Source organism: Micromys minutus (genome assembly GCF_963924665.1).
Source record: "Micromys minutus genome assembly, chromosome: 18".
In the NCBI taxonomy this organism is placed as follows: Eukaryota; Metazoa; Chordata; class Mammalia; order Rodentia; family Muridae; genus Micromys; species Micromys minutus.
In genome coordinates this window covers 33,618,976-33,633,745 of record NC_137953.1, presented here as the reverse complement: position 1 = coordinate 33,633,745, position 14,770 = coordinate 33,618,976, and the positions used below count along the sequence as shown (strand labels likewise).

The following is a 14,770-nucleotide window of genomic DNA, read 5'->3' as shown; positions in this document are numbered from 1 at the left end:
TACATAAAACCCTGTCTCAACTAAATAAAAAGCAAACAAATGGATGAATAATTGTATAGCTGAGTAGATGGTATGTTCTACTCTCAATATCTCTGATTTAATTCTGAGTATTACTTGAAATTTGACACCAGGAAAGGGGCAAGAATCTCGGACTTTATTAATACTTCCTTATGGTAGAAAGAGCCTGCAGGCTCTATTTATAATAGCCAGAAGCTGGAAAGAACCGAGATGTCTTTCAGTAGATGAATGAATACAGAAATTGTGGTATATTTACACAATGGACTACTACTCAGCTATCAGAAACAATGACTTAACAAAATTCTTAAGAAAATGGTTGCATCTAGAGAATATCATCCTGAGTGAGATAACCCAGTCACAAAAGAACAGACATAATATGCAGTCACTGATAATGGGATACTAACCCCAGAAAGCTCGGCCTACCCCAGAAACAACTCACAGACTGTGTGAAGTTCAAGAAGAAAAAAAAAACATTATACTCAATCCTTACACACCAAGAATACTTTGACTAATTCTGGGTTACATCCTGTTTTACATGTACTTTTTGCTCATTGTAACTAGTAAGACTTTAATGCAGAGTATCAAACCTTTAAAAAAAAGAAAGAAAAAAGCCAAGCACTGACAAAATGTATTGGTATACATTTATGCAAAAATGCTTAAAATTTGTTCTTTTATCTTTGTTTTTTAAAAATAAAGTTAAAAAATCAATATATATAGATATATATAGATATATATATGATAAAGACAATGAGAAGGAAAGAAAATAAACAAAAACTATGGTTTAAAAAAAAAGAACAAATTGCAAGATTTAGTTTGAGCTTCAGTGTAATAATTTAGTAAGAAACTGGGAGTAGCCAGATTAAAATTGTCAGCTCTGAGAAGTGTTTGAACCAGACAAACAGAGTTGAACCAACCATCCAGAGCTCAGAAAGTACTTCAAAGGGTGAGCTTAATCAGCAGCAAACCTCCACAGTAACAATTTAATCAGGTGAAAAAAAGGCACTTTAACAATGATCCGTGTCTTGATGGGAGGGGATGGTGAAAGAAACTGTAAATGTTTAAATAATAAAACAGAAAACAAATCGTAGAAAGAAAGAAAGGAAGGAAGGAAGGAAGGAAGGAAGGAAGGAAGGAAGGAAGGAAGGAAGAAAGAAAAAGATCCTGCAGCAGAACTGTACCCTAGCATCCCAGGAGAGAGTGCCAGGAATAGTCCATGGTTTCTAGGTTTTTCCTCTCTGTGCCTCCTCTAGCTTCTCTGGTCCATCCTTCAAACACAAACAGGCTGATGATTTCCCTTCAAACTCTGCCAATGCAAACTGTGGCTTAAAATGGAAATGAGCTGAAACTGCACACACTAATACCTGCAAGAGCATTAAAGCTTTACACTCCTGTAGAACATGAGGCCCAGGCAGCATCAGTATGCTTTCAATGACTTAATGGTAAATGTTGAACAAATTAGTGTCCCCTTAAGGTTGTCCTGGGGCACATGGAGTCACAGTCTTTAATTTTAATGAGACTCTATTACACAATCTCTTATCGCCTCTTAACTGCCAGGAAAATGACCACCAGCTTAATGTTCAGCAAAATAGCTCACTTGGACCTCAAAGAAATTACCTTGAAATTATTACACTTAACCGTGGCCAATGCACCAAGGGTTGATTTGAGAAGAGGCAGCCACCTGGCAATGCCCACAAAGTGAGACGTCATTTCTTTGGGTTTTTCAGGATTAGCTTTTTTCTGGCTTTATCTGATTTGATGCATATTCTCTTTTGAATGTAAATATTGAAAACACCGGTGATACTGTGTCCTCTTTCTGACTGACAGGGCCAGGCAGTCTCCCTTGAGGAGACTATACCAGTGCTGGCTGGTTCTATGTCAACTTGACCCAGACTAGAGTCATTTGGGAAGAGGGACCAGCAGATTGGTGTGTGTACAAGCCTGTGGAACATTTTCCTGATTGGTGTGTGTGTCCTGATGGTCTTGGTGCTTGCTGTGAGGAAGCAGGATAAGCTAGGCATGAGGAGCTTAACCAGTAAGCAGCATCCTCCATGGCCTCTGCATCAGCTCCCGCTTCCAGGTTCCAGCCCTGTTTGAACTCCTGTTCTGATGATAGACTATGGAATGAACATCTAGGCTTTAAAATAAAAGCCCTTTCCTCCCCAAGTTGCTTATGGCATTGGGGTTTTACCACAACACTGGAAATCTTAAGTAAGATAGTACCTGCAGCTGCTCTGGCTGCCTCTGTAGTCAGATGTAGCTGGCTAAGAAAGCCAATCCTGTCCCTCTTGACAATACTGGGCTTATAAAAGTAATAGCAGGGAAGTGAAAATCGTACTATTCCATACCTGTTAAATAAAACCATATAAGAAGAGCTTAGCACAAAGACTTGGGCACTGTCGCGGGCCTAACATCTCGCCAGCAAGAATGATGCACGGCAACAGGATTCTTCTGTGAACAACCTTAATTGTACAGTATTTTTGAGCAGGGGACCCCGAGGAAGAAAAGTGTACTGCTTATATATGCCCAGGAGACTCGTGTCGCTACCTGATTGGCACATCCTCCAGTATCTCATTAGCATACCCCGAGAGCGGGCTGTGACGTTCGTGGTACATGCACACTATGTCCCTCGGGCTGGACAACAGCTCTGTTTGCTGAATCATCGGCAGGAAGCCGGCGCCATCTTTGGGTGCAGCACAAACGGCTACCAACAGACCACCACAGTTGCTCAACACCTGCTAGTCTTTTTCTGCTAGTACCACAGCACCTCATTCCCAGTAAAGGCCTCTAGAACCAGGTTTTCTACCAGACTAGGGTTATCACACCTTGCCAGATAAAGGCACAGCACTCTGAGTTCAAATGAGAGACAGAACCCACATGGCCAGCTAAACAGGAGATGTAAACATAAAAAGGAACTCTGATAAAGGGAAGGTATAAAGATTTTGACACCCGGAAGGTAAGAATGCCTATCTCAGGGAGAACAAAGGGTTTCCAAATGCTGAATGCTAGGAATAAAACTTTCTTTGCTTCCTCAGGATTGCCACCTGGGCCTGAAAAGTAAGGGAAAGATTGCTTTGCTCAGCTTTGGGGTTGCACAGGATCTTTTACGATCTTGAATTCAACTTCCTACTACACTGTAGCAACACAAATTTATAGATTTAAACCACATAGCCTTGTAGTCTGGTGTAGACTGGCATCTGTGTGAATGGCTGAGGCCAAGGGCTTAATGGCGCCACCTTCTGGAAGGATGGACCCCTGCATCCCTACCTCTATTCTGAATGCATCAGTAACCCCTTGCTTCTTGTGTCTGGTAAGAAAACTAGTTCCCTTTTCTTGTTCTACTTCCAAAAGCTGCCCCATTTCTCAACCCTTCTAAACCACATCATTCCTGTTGCTTGCTTTAATATATCGTAGTGCCTTCTCTTCACTAAGCCTCCCTCCCACAGGGGCCCCTGTGATTCCTGAGATCTTTGTGGATAGTTCAAAACAATCTCCCCACCTCTTATATACATCTTTACAATCCTTCTTTCTGTATTCAGGTGAGCGGAGCTAGGCAGTGGGTGTCTCTGGGGTCAACATTCTGTTCGCCACACCTCTGTTCCAAGGTAATTCCAGAGTGGTCTCTGCCATCCTTCCATAGCCATGAAGAAACCTGGTGTGACATTGTTCCGCTGAGTTCTTCATGCTTGGCTAGGGACACCGTGGTCTTGCAGCAAAGCATCATCTGTCCTCCTGGAAGCTGCTGTTGCCCTTCTCTGTCCTGCCACAGCAACTTCTCTTCACCACAATTCTGTGCCAGCCCATCTCCCACCAGCTTCCTTCCAGCCATGGAGCAGGCCGGAAGGTGACAGAGTAGAGGGTGAGAAAGCAGGGGTATGAAGCAGGAGAATTCTCACCCCTGGTGGGAGGGAGAAGTGGGAAGAGTTCTCTTCTCTCCCCACTTCCCTTCTGCTGATCTTCTTCATTAAAGAACTACCTCCTGCCTTCTAGCCTAACCCCATGACTGTTAAAGGTCACCATTTGCTGTATTTTCCTGTTATAAAACACTTCCCTGACAGTGGCAATGTGGACTAGGATAATTTATCATTGCCCTTAGATTTCTGTCCTTTTTGTTGTAGTTGCTGCTTGCTTTGCTTTTCTTTAAAACAGGCTCTCACACTGTAATCCAGGCTGGTCTTGAACTCACTGTGTAATCTAAGCTGACCTCAAGCTCACTGCATTCCTCTGCTCCAGGTTCTAGGACTCCAGGTGGAAGCCACCATGCCTGGCCACTTTCTTAAATTATTACTTTATTAATGAATTAAAACTAGATGTGGTTTTACTATATCTTTAGACACATGGTTCTCAACCCTCCTAACTTTGCAACACAGCTCCTTGTGTTATGATGACCACCCAATCATAAAGTTGTTTTGTCGCTACTTCCTAACTGTAATCTTGCTGCTGTTACGGATCATACTGTAAATATCTGGTATGCAGAATATCTGATATGCCACCCCAAAAAGGTCATGACCCACAGGCTGAGAACCACTGCCTTGGATATATCAAAGCCTAGCTAAGTCACCATTATGTTAGTTGATTAAACCAAAACTTTCAAGGGAGCCATTATTATGTTTCAAAACAGGGGGAACAAAGTTTCATTTAAAAAAAAAAAATGTGCCACGTCACACCAGTCAGAATGGCTAAAATCAAAAATTCAGATGACAGCAGATGCTGGTGAGGATGTAGAGAAAGAGGAACACTTCTCCACTGTTGGTGGTGTTGTAAACTGGTACAACCACTCTGGAAAGCAGTCTGGCGGTTCCTCAGAAAATTGGACAGAGTACTACCTGAAGACCCAGTTATTCCACTCTGGGCATATACCCCAGAGAAGCTCCAACATACAATAAGGACACATGCACCACAATGTTCATAGCAGCCCTATTTATAGTAGCCAGAAGCTGGAAAGAACTCAGATGTCCTTCAGTAGATGAATGGATACAAAAAATTGTGGTATATTTACACAATGGAGTACTAGTCGGCTGTCAGAAACAATGACTTTATGAAATTCTTTTTTTTTTCTTTTTTGGTCCAGTTCTTTTATTTTTTTTTTTTTCATAGACCGTCTTTTATTGGTAAAAGGGCACATAGAAACAATAAAAACCACAATGGGGTTTCCTAGAAAGAACAATAGTACACAAAATATCTAAAGGAGAAGCACAGTGTTTCTAGTACACAGAATTGAACCAAACTCTTTCCACATGGTAAATAAGGCAGTGAAAAATTGTATTGACTTTATGAAATTCTTAAGAAAATGGATGCATCTAGAGAATATCATCCTGAGTGAGGTAACCCAGTCACAAAAGAACAGACATAATATGTAGTCACTGATAATTGGATACTAACCCCAGAAAGCTCTGAACACCCCCAGAAACAACTCACAGACTATATGAAGTTCAAGAAAAACAAAGGCCGAAAAAAAAAAAAAGAAAAATCATTATGCTTAATCTTTACACATCAAGAAAACTTTGACTATTTTCAGGTTACATCTTGTTTTACATGTACTTTATGTTCATTATAACTAGTAAGATTTTAATGCACACTATCAAACCTTTAAAAAAACAAGTAGGGGTGCGAGGCGCGGGCTGTTGTGCTCCTGGCTCTGCTCGGTCCTTCCTCTGCGGGGCGGCGGAGGCTCGACCCTTCCCTTCCCTGCTCGTCCTGCCCAGCTCTTCTCTCGCTGCGCCGTTCCTCCGACTCCAGACCAGCCTGGCCTGGATATGGCTCGTGGACAGCAGAAGATTCAGTCTCAGCAGAAAAATGCCAAGAAGCAGGCTGGACAGAAGAAGAAACAAGGACATGATCAAAAGGCTGCTGCCAAAGCTGCCTTAATATACACCTGCACAGTCTGTAGGACACAAATGCCAGACCCCAAGACCTTCAAGCAGCACTTTGAGAGCAAGCACCCTAAGACCCCACTTCCTCCAGAACTGGCTGACGTTCAGGCATAAAGTTGTTTACAGGTGAATTCATGACACCTTTGACTCTTCTACTGTCTCAGACGTTAGGTAACAAACCTGCAGCTGCTTTTTTAAACAAACTGTTGATCAGCAAAAAATAAAGGGGCTACAGAAACACTCATTTTTATGCTGTTCCCTTTGGGCTTCATGCAAAGACAATTCTGTGTAAATGTACAGCTGACTCTGGTGTGGAAATCTAAAAATCAGTCCATTCTTGTTATAAAATTTTTTTACAATTGTAATTATATTGATGTTCATATTGTGTAAAATAACTCATTTAATAAAGTAGTGCTTTGATTTTACAACAAAAAAAACAAGTAGTGACAAAAATGTATTCATATACTGTTATGCAAAAATGCTTTTAAAATCTGTACTTTTATCTTTGTTTTTTAAAATAAAGTTGTTCAATTAAAAAGAAAAAAAGAGCATTCGATGGTCTTTTAGAGGAGTCACATTCAATTCCCAGCACCCACATGACATCTCATAATCCTCTGACTTCATACCTAGTGCATCTGGTGCCCTCCTCTCTGTGGGCACTAAATGCACATGGCACACAGTCACACATGCAGGCAAAACACCCATACACATTAAATAAAATAGTTTGCTTCTACTCATTTTTAAATAAATGAAAAAATATAATTATCATTAATTATTACCATATAAGATTTTCCAGAATGTTTACATTATTATCTTTCTGTGATGGATATATATATTGGTTTATCTATTTTTAAAGCATTAGCAAAATGTATTACAAGGAAAATTGAGTGAAACCTATTCTATGTATATTAAGTTAAACTAATTAATTTTTTAAATCCTGGCTTTTAGAAAAAAATGAAGCATTTTGGGGCAGAGTTTCACTTTGTATTTTTAGAATGGGCTCAACCTCGGCAGTTTACAGTTAGTGAAGGGAGTGCCACAGTTCGCCATGGATGCCATCAGAGGACGCCAAAACAGGCCACTGACACAGAAAGGAAGTAGCTTGATCCCAAGGCACTTCTAGCCTACTGAAAACGGCAAAAATTTCTCTGGATAGAGTATTTGTTAGTGATACATTTTAGTACATTGTTGTCCACATACAAAAAAATTAACAATACCATTTCCCTAAAGGTCAGATTCTCAAAATTTTGGGAAATGCACTTAACCCTGACTTTTCAGAGATCACTCTACGTTACAAGGAAGGTTCTAGACAAACAGTAATTAAGAGTTCATTGTGGTAGCCTGTTGTCAATGGATCGTACTCGTTTCCAGCGAAGGGCACTCTTCAGACAACTCAGGGGTTCCCGTGTGCTTCCGGGAAGCTGAACCGTACTCCTTATGATCCCTACCTGTCTCATTGCCCTGAGCTTTCTCTTCCAAAGAAAGCTTATGTCAGGCTCAGTATCCCCACTACTAGGAGTCACTCTGGGGTCATCCTTGGTAGATTCCAGGGAGTTTGCACTGCACTTAGTTTCCACATTGCCCTTCCCCTCTCCAATTCCAATCAGCTCTTCCAATATTTTCTCTCCATCCATCCTACTGGATTACCTATCCAATGTTGATTAGAGGATTTGTGCCTGATTGTATTGTAACCTGTTGTGCTGTGTTCCGTTGATATCCCTGGAAAGTCTGATGTTTTCTGAAGGGAACCGGGATGTAATATATAAGAGAAATTTTTTTAAAAAGAATGAGTCACAGAAAAGCCTAGAAAGTTCTAAGAGCTCACTGCTGGGGAAGCACAAGGAGACCATAACTGTCTTTCAAAGATAGGCCAGATGGAGATGTCATGTGGGGATACAGGGATGTGTCATGGTCTATGAAGCTGTAACTCCACTGTTTGCACATGTCCCTGGGGAATGTGCATTGCCCCAAGTCACTTTTGAAAACGTTCCTTTCTTCCATTTGGGACAAACAAATTCTGCCAGATGACATGTGACATTAATCACTCTCACCCCCACTCTCACCCCCAGCCACTAGGGATGCTAATGATGGCAAAAAAAAAAAAAAAAATCACCTCCTTGTAAAATACAAGATGCCCATATTGAACTGTAGCATGGGGTGGGGGTGGAGAGCATCTGAGGGTCAGCATTCCTCTGTAAGCAGATAGCATCGGTTCAGTGAGAGTCCCTTTTAAACTGTAATTACATAAACAGCACTGTCCAGCTCAGAGGGCGTCACTGAAGATCAAATCAGGCAGGTTTCCCTCTATGGAAATGAGAGTCAATTCTAATCCAGCCAGCAATCAGGGTATGCACTCATCAAACTGTTTTCAAAGAGATAACTTTCCTATTCCTCAGGGTGAACTTTAGATCATGTGCTGTTGAAGAAGTTTCCAGAAACCAGGGATCAAAAGGGGACATCATCAGTCCTGGGATGGTGACATTCTAACACTGTATCTCCTATTCTTCCTACAGGTCGACCATTATCCTGCTGAGGGTTACCATCTACCCAGCTCCTCGGACACATTCTTCAATTCTCCCAAGTCGCTCTTCCTTGGAAAAGTCATAGGTAAGCCTTTGGTTCTTCAGGTATGAGTGTGAGAGCACCTGGCACAAGTCTTGCACTAAGTAGTGTGAATTTGCATTTTTAAACTATAGCTCTCTCTCTCAGTAACGTCAACCCTGAGCATCTTTGTACCAGGAAACCTATGTGGTGGTGAACAGTGACTTACAGGAGTATTATAAAATTATCTTTGGGGTATTGCTCATGTGATATATACATACATACATATATATGTATATTGCTCATGTGATATATATATATATTGCTCATATGATAATACATATATATATACATATATATATATGTATATACAGAGGGGGGGCTGCTAATTGCAGCCTTGATGTGAATTCTGACTAGCTCAGAGGGCATCTCAGGCAGTGCCAGAAATGGAAGTAGTATTAGTATAAAGCAAAATTCACTGAGAATCTCCCAGATTCCCAATGTAAAATCTGTTCTTTGGTGTATAAAATATTCTCTGCCTATGCACAACATTTAATTTAACTTCTTCCCTGTGAGTCACTACTAAGAAACTCATCTAATGTCATTTGCAGATTAGAAGGTCATCAGGTAGAGGGCTGAATTTATAATCACTCTTGTCCTTCTCTTTCATGTGGAAATGGGAGTTATCTAGAAAAGGCAGTGCTATTGCTCATGAATATTTTTAGTGTTTCACATAAAGCCAGCATGTGGTGAGGTAGATGTCAGTTCAGCATGAAGCACAGCCCACATCTCAAAGGGGATAAGAGATCGCTTGTCCTGAGCCCCATAAGAGCGACCATAGCAAGAGAGCATAGTTTAGATTGCCACAAATAACATGTTCCAAAGTAGACATTATTAAATAAGCCTTTATAATGACAGGACATGCCACAATTTGGAACAATTTTCCAACACGTTGGTAAGACATGAAGTCGGCAGGTGACGGAGGCAGGGGAAGTCTGCTTTTGGTTTTATCTGATGATATTCCTAGACTTGGGGTTGGTGGAAGACAGTACGATCTGCTAATATAGTTCAATCTTCCATCTGAGTGAAAAGATGTTAGGTGGACAGTGAGTAATTAGAGGACCAGGGATAATAGCCCAGATAACTCTGTCCTGGGTCTACAGCATTCCAACTGTTTCAAGTCACAACGTTTTCATCGGTCAATCAGCCTTTAAAATATTTGACATAGTTATGGCTTTTTGCTAGGCACTTCAGTTCACAGTGGTATCTTACAGACTGGGAGAGAGGTCACTCTGTCCAGAGGACGCTGCCAATGTTATTTTATCAGGATACTTTTTCTACTGTACAGTATGCCAATTTGTGAAGTTAGAAGTTTTTTTTTCCAAAATTGAATTTACTCACAAGCAGCTAGACACAAGGAAAAGGAACCTTTTAGATTTTATATGCCTACCTAAGATAAGGTTTAGGGGTTTTCATAAGAAAACAGGGTATTCTGGGGTGTGAGGGTAGTCAGAGGTGAAGAGATCAGTAGCTTGCACATGTCTACACTGTCTTCATAGCTCTTCAAAGAATACATGTTCCAACGCTGTTCCCGATAGTGTGATTTGTGGATGGAATCTTAGACCTTGTAATGTCAGAAGGTTGCATGTCAATCACGTGTGCAGACCCAAAACACAGGGCTTCAACCAATCTGAGGTAGGCAAGTTATCTGGAAAACACAACTTAAATTGGTCTTTACCAAGGTGACCCACTGGTAATCCCAACAATGAGAGGAAAAAGACCACTGACCCAAATCATCATGGCCAAATTAACTAAAGCAAGCAAATTAATTAAAGCAAGTTTTTTTTATTCATGTACATGTTCTCCCTTCCCCTAAGGCAGGTTGGAGAGGTCCCTGTGGTGCCATTCAAGAGGTCAACGTTGGGTGAGAGGAAGGCAAGGTTTCTAAACTCAAGGGTGAGGGATTTGGCAGGCAGAATAGGTGAGGTTACAGAAGCAGAACACAAGATGGTAAAAACAATGTAGTTATAACAAACAACCTTTTGAAACAAAGGTAGGGGGGTTGCAAGATGATCATTACAAGTTTATGAAACAAAAACATAATTGGTAAGGTAGTCATAATAATAGATGGTCATGACAACAGGGACCTATAATAACCTTTTGAAACAAAGGCATGGTTGACATATTCAGAAATAAGCAATATAGACTCATTTGTAGTTAAGGTTGCATGTAGAGTGTAGCCCAATCCTCGAGAAACAGAAGTTTAAACAGAAACAGGAATGAACCTAGTTTGTCCCTACTGTAAGATGGCTTTTAAAGCTAAGATGGAGGCAGGCTGGTTCATCACTACCCATTTGAGAAGAGCTCTTACTTGACTGTTTATTTAATGAGACTAACCAAAACTACTGGGTAAACTGTGAGCAAAAAGGCTGGAAGCTGCTTGGGGTTTGCTGGATTCTAAAGAGCCTTCACTTGAAAGCGAGAGTAGCTCACACCTCTTACAAGTGAAAAAGAATTGGTTAGCTTCATTACAGAGACTTGGCTACATCAATCAGAGAGCATTAATTAAAATATGGCTGTGTGGTCACAGAATATGAGGAACAAACAGGAGACTGAACAAGAAATGAAAGTGATAATGGACATTTGCACAGACTCCATTTTAAGCACTTCAGTTGTATTAACCCCTTTGACCTTCATCACAATTTCAGGAGGGTGTTGAGATTATTATTTCTCTTCACAGATGACAAAACCCTGGCACAAATATGTAAAGTAGCTTCCCACAGCTACCTGGCCAACAAGTAACAGAACCAAACTTGAAGCCAGGCAGGCCAGGCAGGCAGACACCAAGACAGCTCTTGACAACTGCTGTTGTAGTCTCTGGGACAGGTAACCCAGAAAGGGAGAGGGAAAAAATAGACAGCAAGAGTTGATGGGGAAATGCAAAGCTAAGGTAGAGAAGTGGGAGTTGAGGTTCTTTCTGGTTTTTGCAAGAAAGTAGCAAAAGCCTTTCCTTAGAACCATTGTTGAATGAGACAATTAGGCTGCCAGGTCATATAGAACCCAAGCAACAAAGGCTACATACTCTGGTCAGTAGAAAGTGTGATTGATAGCAAATGTAGAATGGGGACAAATGAACAAATAGTTAAATAGCTACTCTTCGGTCCCTTGCATCGTAAAAACAACTTGCTGACCAAATATAGGTCTAACTACATTGTCCTGGTTGCTTGCTTCTAGTAGTTTTCTGTATTTGAAATATTTTATCATAATTTTATGAAACAAGAATAGAAGGCAGAAATTTCATGACATACCATGCTGTATACATGAGCAAGACAGAGAGAAGATATTTACTCATAAATGTTATTGTAATTCAAAGAAACAAGATCTGTGATTATTTTCCCCTCTTACACATGAGACTGATGCTTACTCATCTGATGTGTGCATAGTGGTTTTAAAGTCATACCACCTGGAATGCCCTATCTCCTTTGAAGTGGGCCCATCAGAAATTGGCTCTCATCCTCACCAATCAATGAGATATTGCTGTAGATCAAGACAGGAGCAACACTGAATGAATGTTGAACTAATAAAAAATCGTGAGAAAAGAATCAGAAAGAGCATGATTAATGTAGCATATGGTGACACATGGGGAAATCAGCACAGAGATGACATCTGCAATCCTGACCTGCTTTGCAGCCTTGTCTTTGATTAAGGTTCTTACATTTGTTGGATTGCATTTTTTCGTCAGAAATCTGACAATAAATAAAGAAGAAAGAATGTAGAACTAAGAATCCAGCAGAGCTGGTTAGACTTGAAGTCAGGCCTGTCTGTGGGAAAAAAAAAAAAAAAAAAAAACAGAAAGAAAGAAAAGAAAAAGAAATCCCAGTCCTCTTGTTCTAGTACTTTGTGATTTTAACCTCTCAAAGTCTGGAATTTTTCAAATGCATCATGGAAAACTGATATGTCTCCTTCTAGATTATTAGTTCCCTGAGGATTCTGGGGGAATAAAAAACAATTTATCAAAAATACCCAGCCCAATATATTTAAAAGTGCTTAAAGAATATTTGTGGAATAAGTGAACTACCCTTTCAATATTAATCTGGCAACATTTAAGAGAGGGCTTGTCTAACACAATGCTTGATGCACCAATAGTGAAAGCATTACTACTGTTAAATGCTGCCTGTGTGCCCGCCATCCTACGCAGGACTCTCTCCAATCCTCCCAAGACCGCCCCAGACCACTGCAGCCTCACCAGCCCCACTCACTAAATACAATGTCACCCTTAGACTGTGACAACCAGAAAAGGCTCCAGACACTACCGCAAGTCCCAGGATGGCAAATTCGCCATCAGTTGAGAGCTACTGGCTTAAAGTGGTACAGCTAATCCATGAGAAACTGGTGTTGGAAAAGCATGATGCTTGGCTCATAAACTATAGGCTCTGCTGGCTGGTACCACACTGAGGACACCATTTTGTGGCTGGAAGCAAAGAAGTCAGAACCAAAACAAGGGCAGATGGGTGACTGGCTGCTTTCTACCTCCTCCTCAAATCCTTAAATATGTGTTCACCTAGGACAGGCAGGACTGGTGAGGAAAGGTTCTAAGTTTTCCTCTGAACACAGCATATAGTTCAGTGAGAAACAAACTGTTTGCTTTCCAGATATGTAAATATTCTTCTGAAAAGACGTGTCAGGCTCCCAACAGATATCTCATGTACTCTAAAGGTTCAACAATCCCTAGGGACCCAGGCTATGCAGCTACTGCTTTACTAGGTCAACTGCTAATCAGAAAGCAATCCCATAAATGGAGATCTAAATAAATAAAGCAGCTTCCCACTGAGCCTTTTAATGAGCACTGCCAGAGAAAGGACATGTCTGGAGGATAACGTGAGCTTCATAAAGAGAATGGAGACGAAAGTAAGATCACTGCCTTAGAACTTTAGCAAGGCTGCTCCTGTAATCCTGAGTCTTCTAGAAGGAAGTCAGATCCCCAGCAACTAGCAAAGGCTCACAGAGTAGAAAACCCATCACTTGCTACCTAAGTGATGTCCTAGATTTTATGAGTCTGTTTCTTCTCAGCAAGTTGTCTATCAACAAATGTAATTTGAAACCTGAGAGCCACGGAGAAGGTCCTGTGTCTGTTCTCTATTCCCAGTAGTTCTATCATGAGTGTTTAATAACACATACCTGAGAGGGATGATCTAATATGCAGGATGATGAAACCCTTTCAAAAGTATCTTGACAAGGCAAAGAGATGGGATATGAATAATGAAGTGAAATGTAATAGAGATCAAACTTAATTCCTGCAGTTAGGAAAAACAAAAGAACCACTAAAGGAGATCAGAGATTCCCAGTCAAGGAAAAACTCAGGTGGGTGGTTTGATGTGAGTGGCATTTCAGGGTGATGGATTCTTAAATGAATCTCATACAGAGCAATTTAGGGATATCATGATATTAGCCTTCCGAGAAGACCAGGTAAATACACACCCATAAAGAACAATCAAAAGGTCTTGGAGTATTTGTCCAGAAAGAGTTATGACTTCAGACAAGCTGAAGAATTAGTTTTCTGGGGTCTCCTGAACTGGCTGGAGCAGATTCAGGGAGTACAAGTTTGAAGGGGAAAATGCCATTTCTGTAAGTGGAATGGCCTCCTCCTCACAATGAGCAGCCTCACAAATGAGCAGCCTCTACTTTGAGGTAGTCAAGTCTGTATGTTAGTATTCAAAACGATATCAATGGAAATTTTCCCTACACTAAGGAGTTTTCTGGAGTGAGTAAATCCAAACTAGATGAAGCCTTCATGCCTTTGAAACTTCAAGGTGTATGACAAGAATGCTTTTGTGTAAGAGTGAGAAATGCAGTATCTGACTGAGATTTGAGACGTTAAGTATATTCAGGGTCACTTAATGTCATCTTTGGTCTGAATATATCACAGGTATGAATGTAAAGTCAGCACACTGAGCATTATTTCACCATAAATTCTGCTACTGAACAGACAACCAGCATGCTCAGGGTAGCAGTATTCATTTTCATTTTAGAGAGAGATTAGCTTTCTTTTATTAATGTTTCAAATGATCTCGCTGTACCAGTATGACTCAGGCTCATATAGAATCATGATGGATTGGGTCTATTCTATTATAAAAGGACAATTCAGCCTCTGTGTGTATCTGAGAGGCCACCCTTGGAAAGAAGCCAACTACTCATGTAAAGTAGTCTCTGCTTTACTGACCAATATTGACTAGCAGCAGGATCTGGGGTGGCAAAATCCAAGGTAAGTGTATAAACAGAGTTTATTATAGTTTATAAGTCATACTGGTTCCAGATTCTAACATTCACCCAACTACTGTCCT

At 40.7% G+C, this 14,770-nt stretch overlaps 2 protein-coding genes across 2 annotated transcripts in view; both read left to right on the top strand.

The window, feature by feature from the left end:
- Positions 1-14,770, top strand: part of CNTNAP2 (contactin associated protein 2) — a gene marked incomplete at its 3' end in the record, with an annotated part of 2,047,702 nt that overhangs the window by 1,938,918 nt on the left and 94,014 nt on the right. The window contains exon 21 of the mRNA XM_080931878.1: positions 8,402-8,495. Coding sequence (XP_080788004.1) covers positions 8,402-8,495 — 94 coding nt within the window. The remainder of the gene's footprint in view (positions 1-8,401; positions 8,496-14,770) is intronic.
- LOC308432154 (zinc finger protein 706) lies at positions 5,692-6,308 on the top strand. The gene has a single exon (XM_080931882.1). It carries the CDS (start codon positions 5,772-5,774, stop codon positions 6,000-6,002), a length of 231 nt encoding a protein of 76 aa, XP_080788008.1. The 5' UTR covers positions 5,692-5,771; the 3' UTR covers positions 6,003-6,308.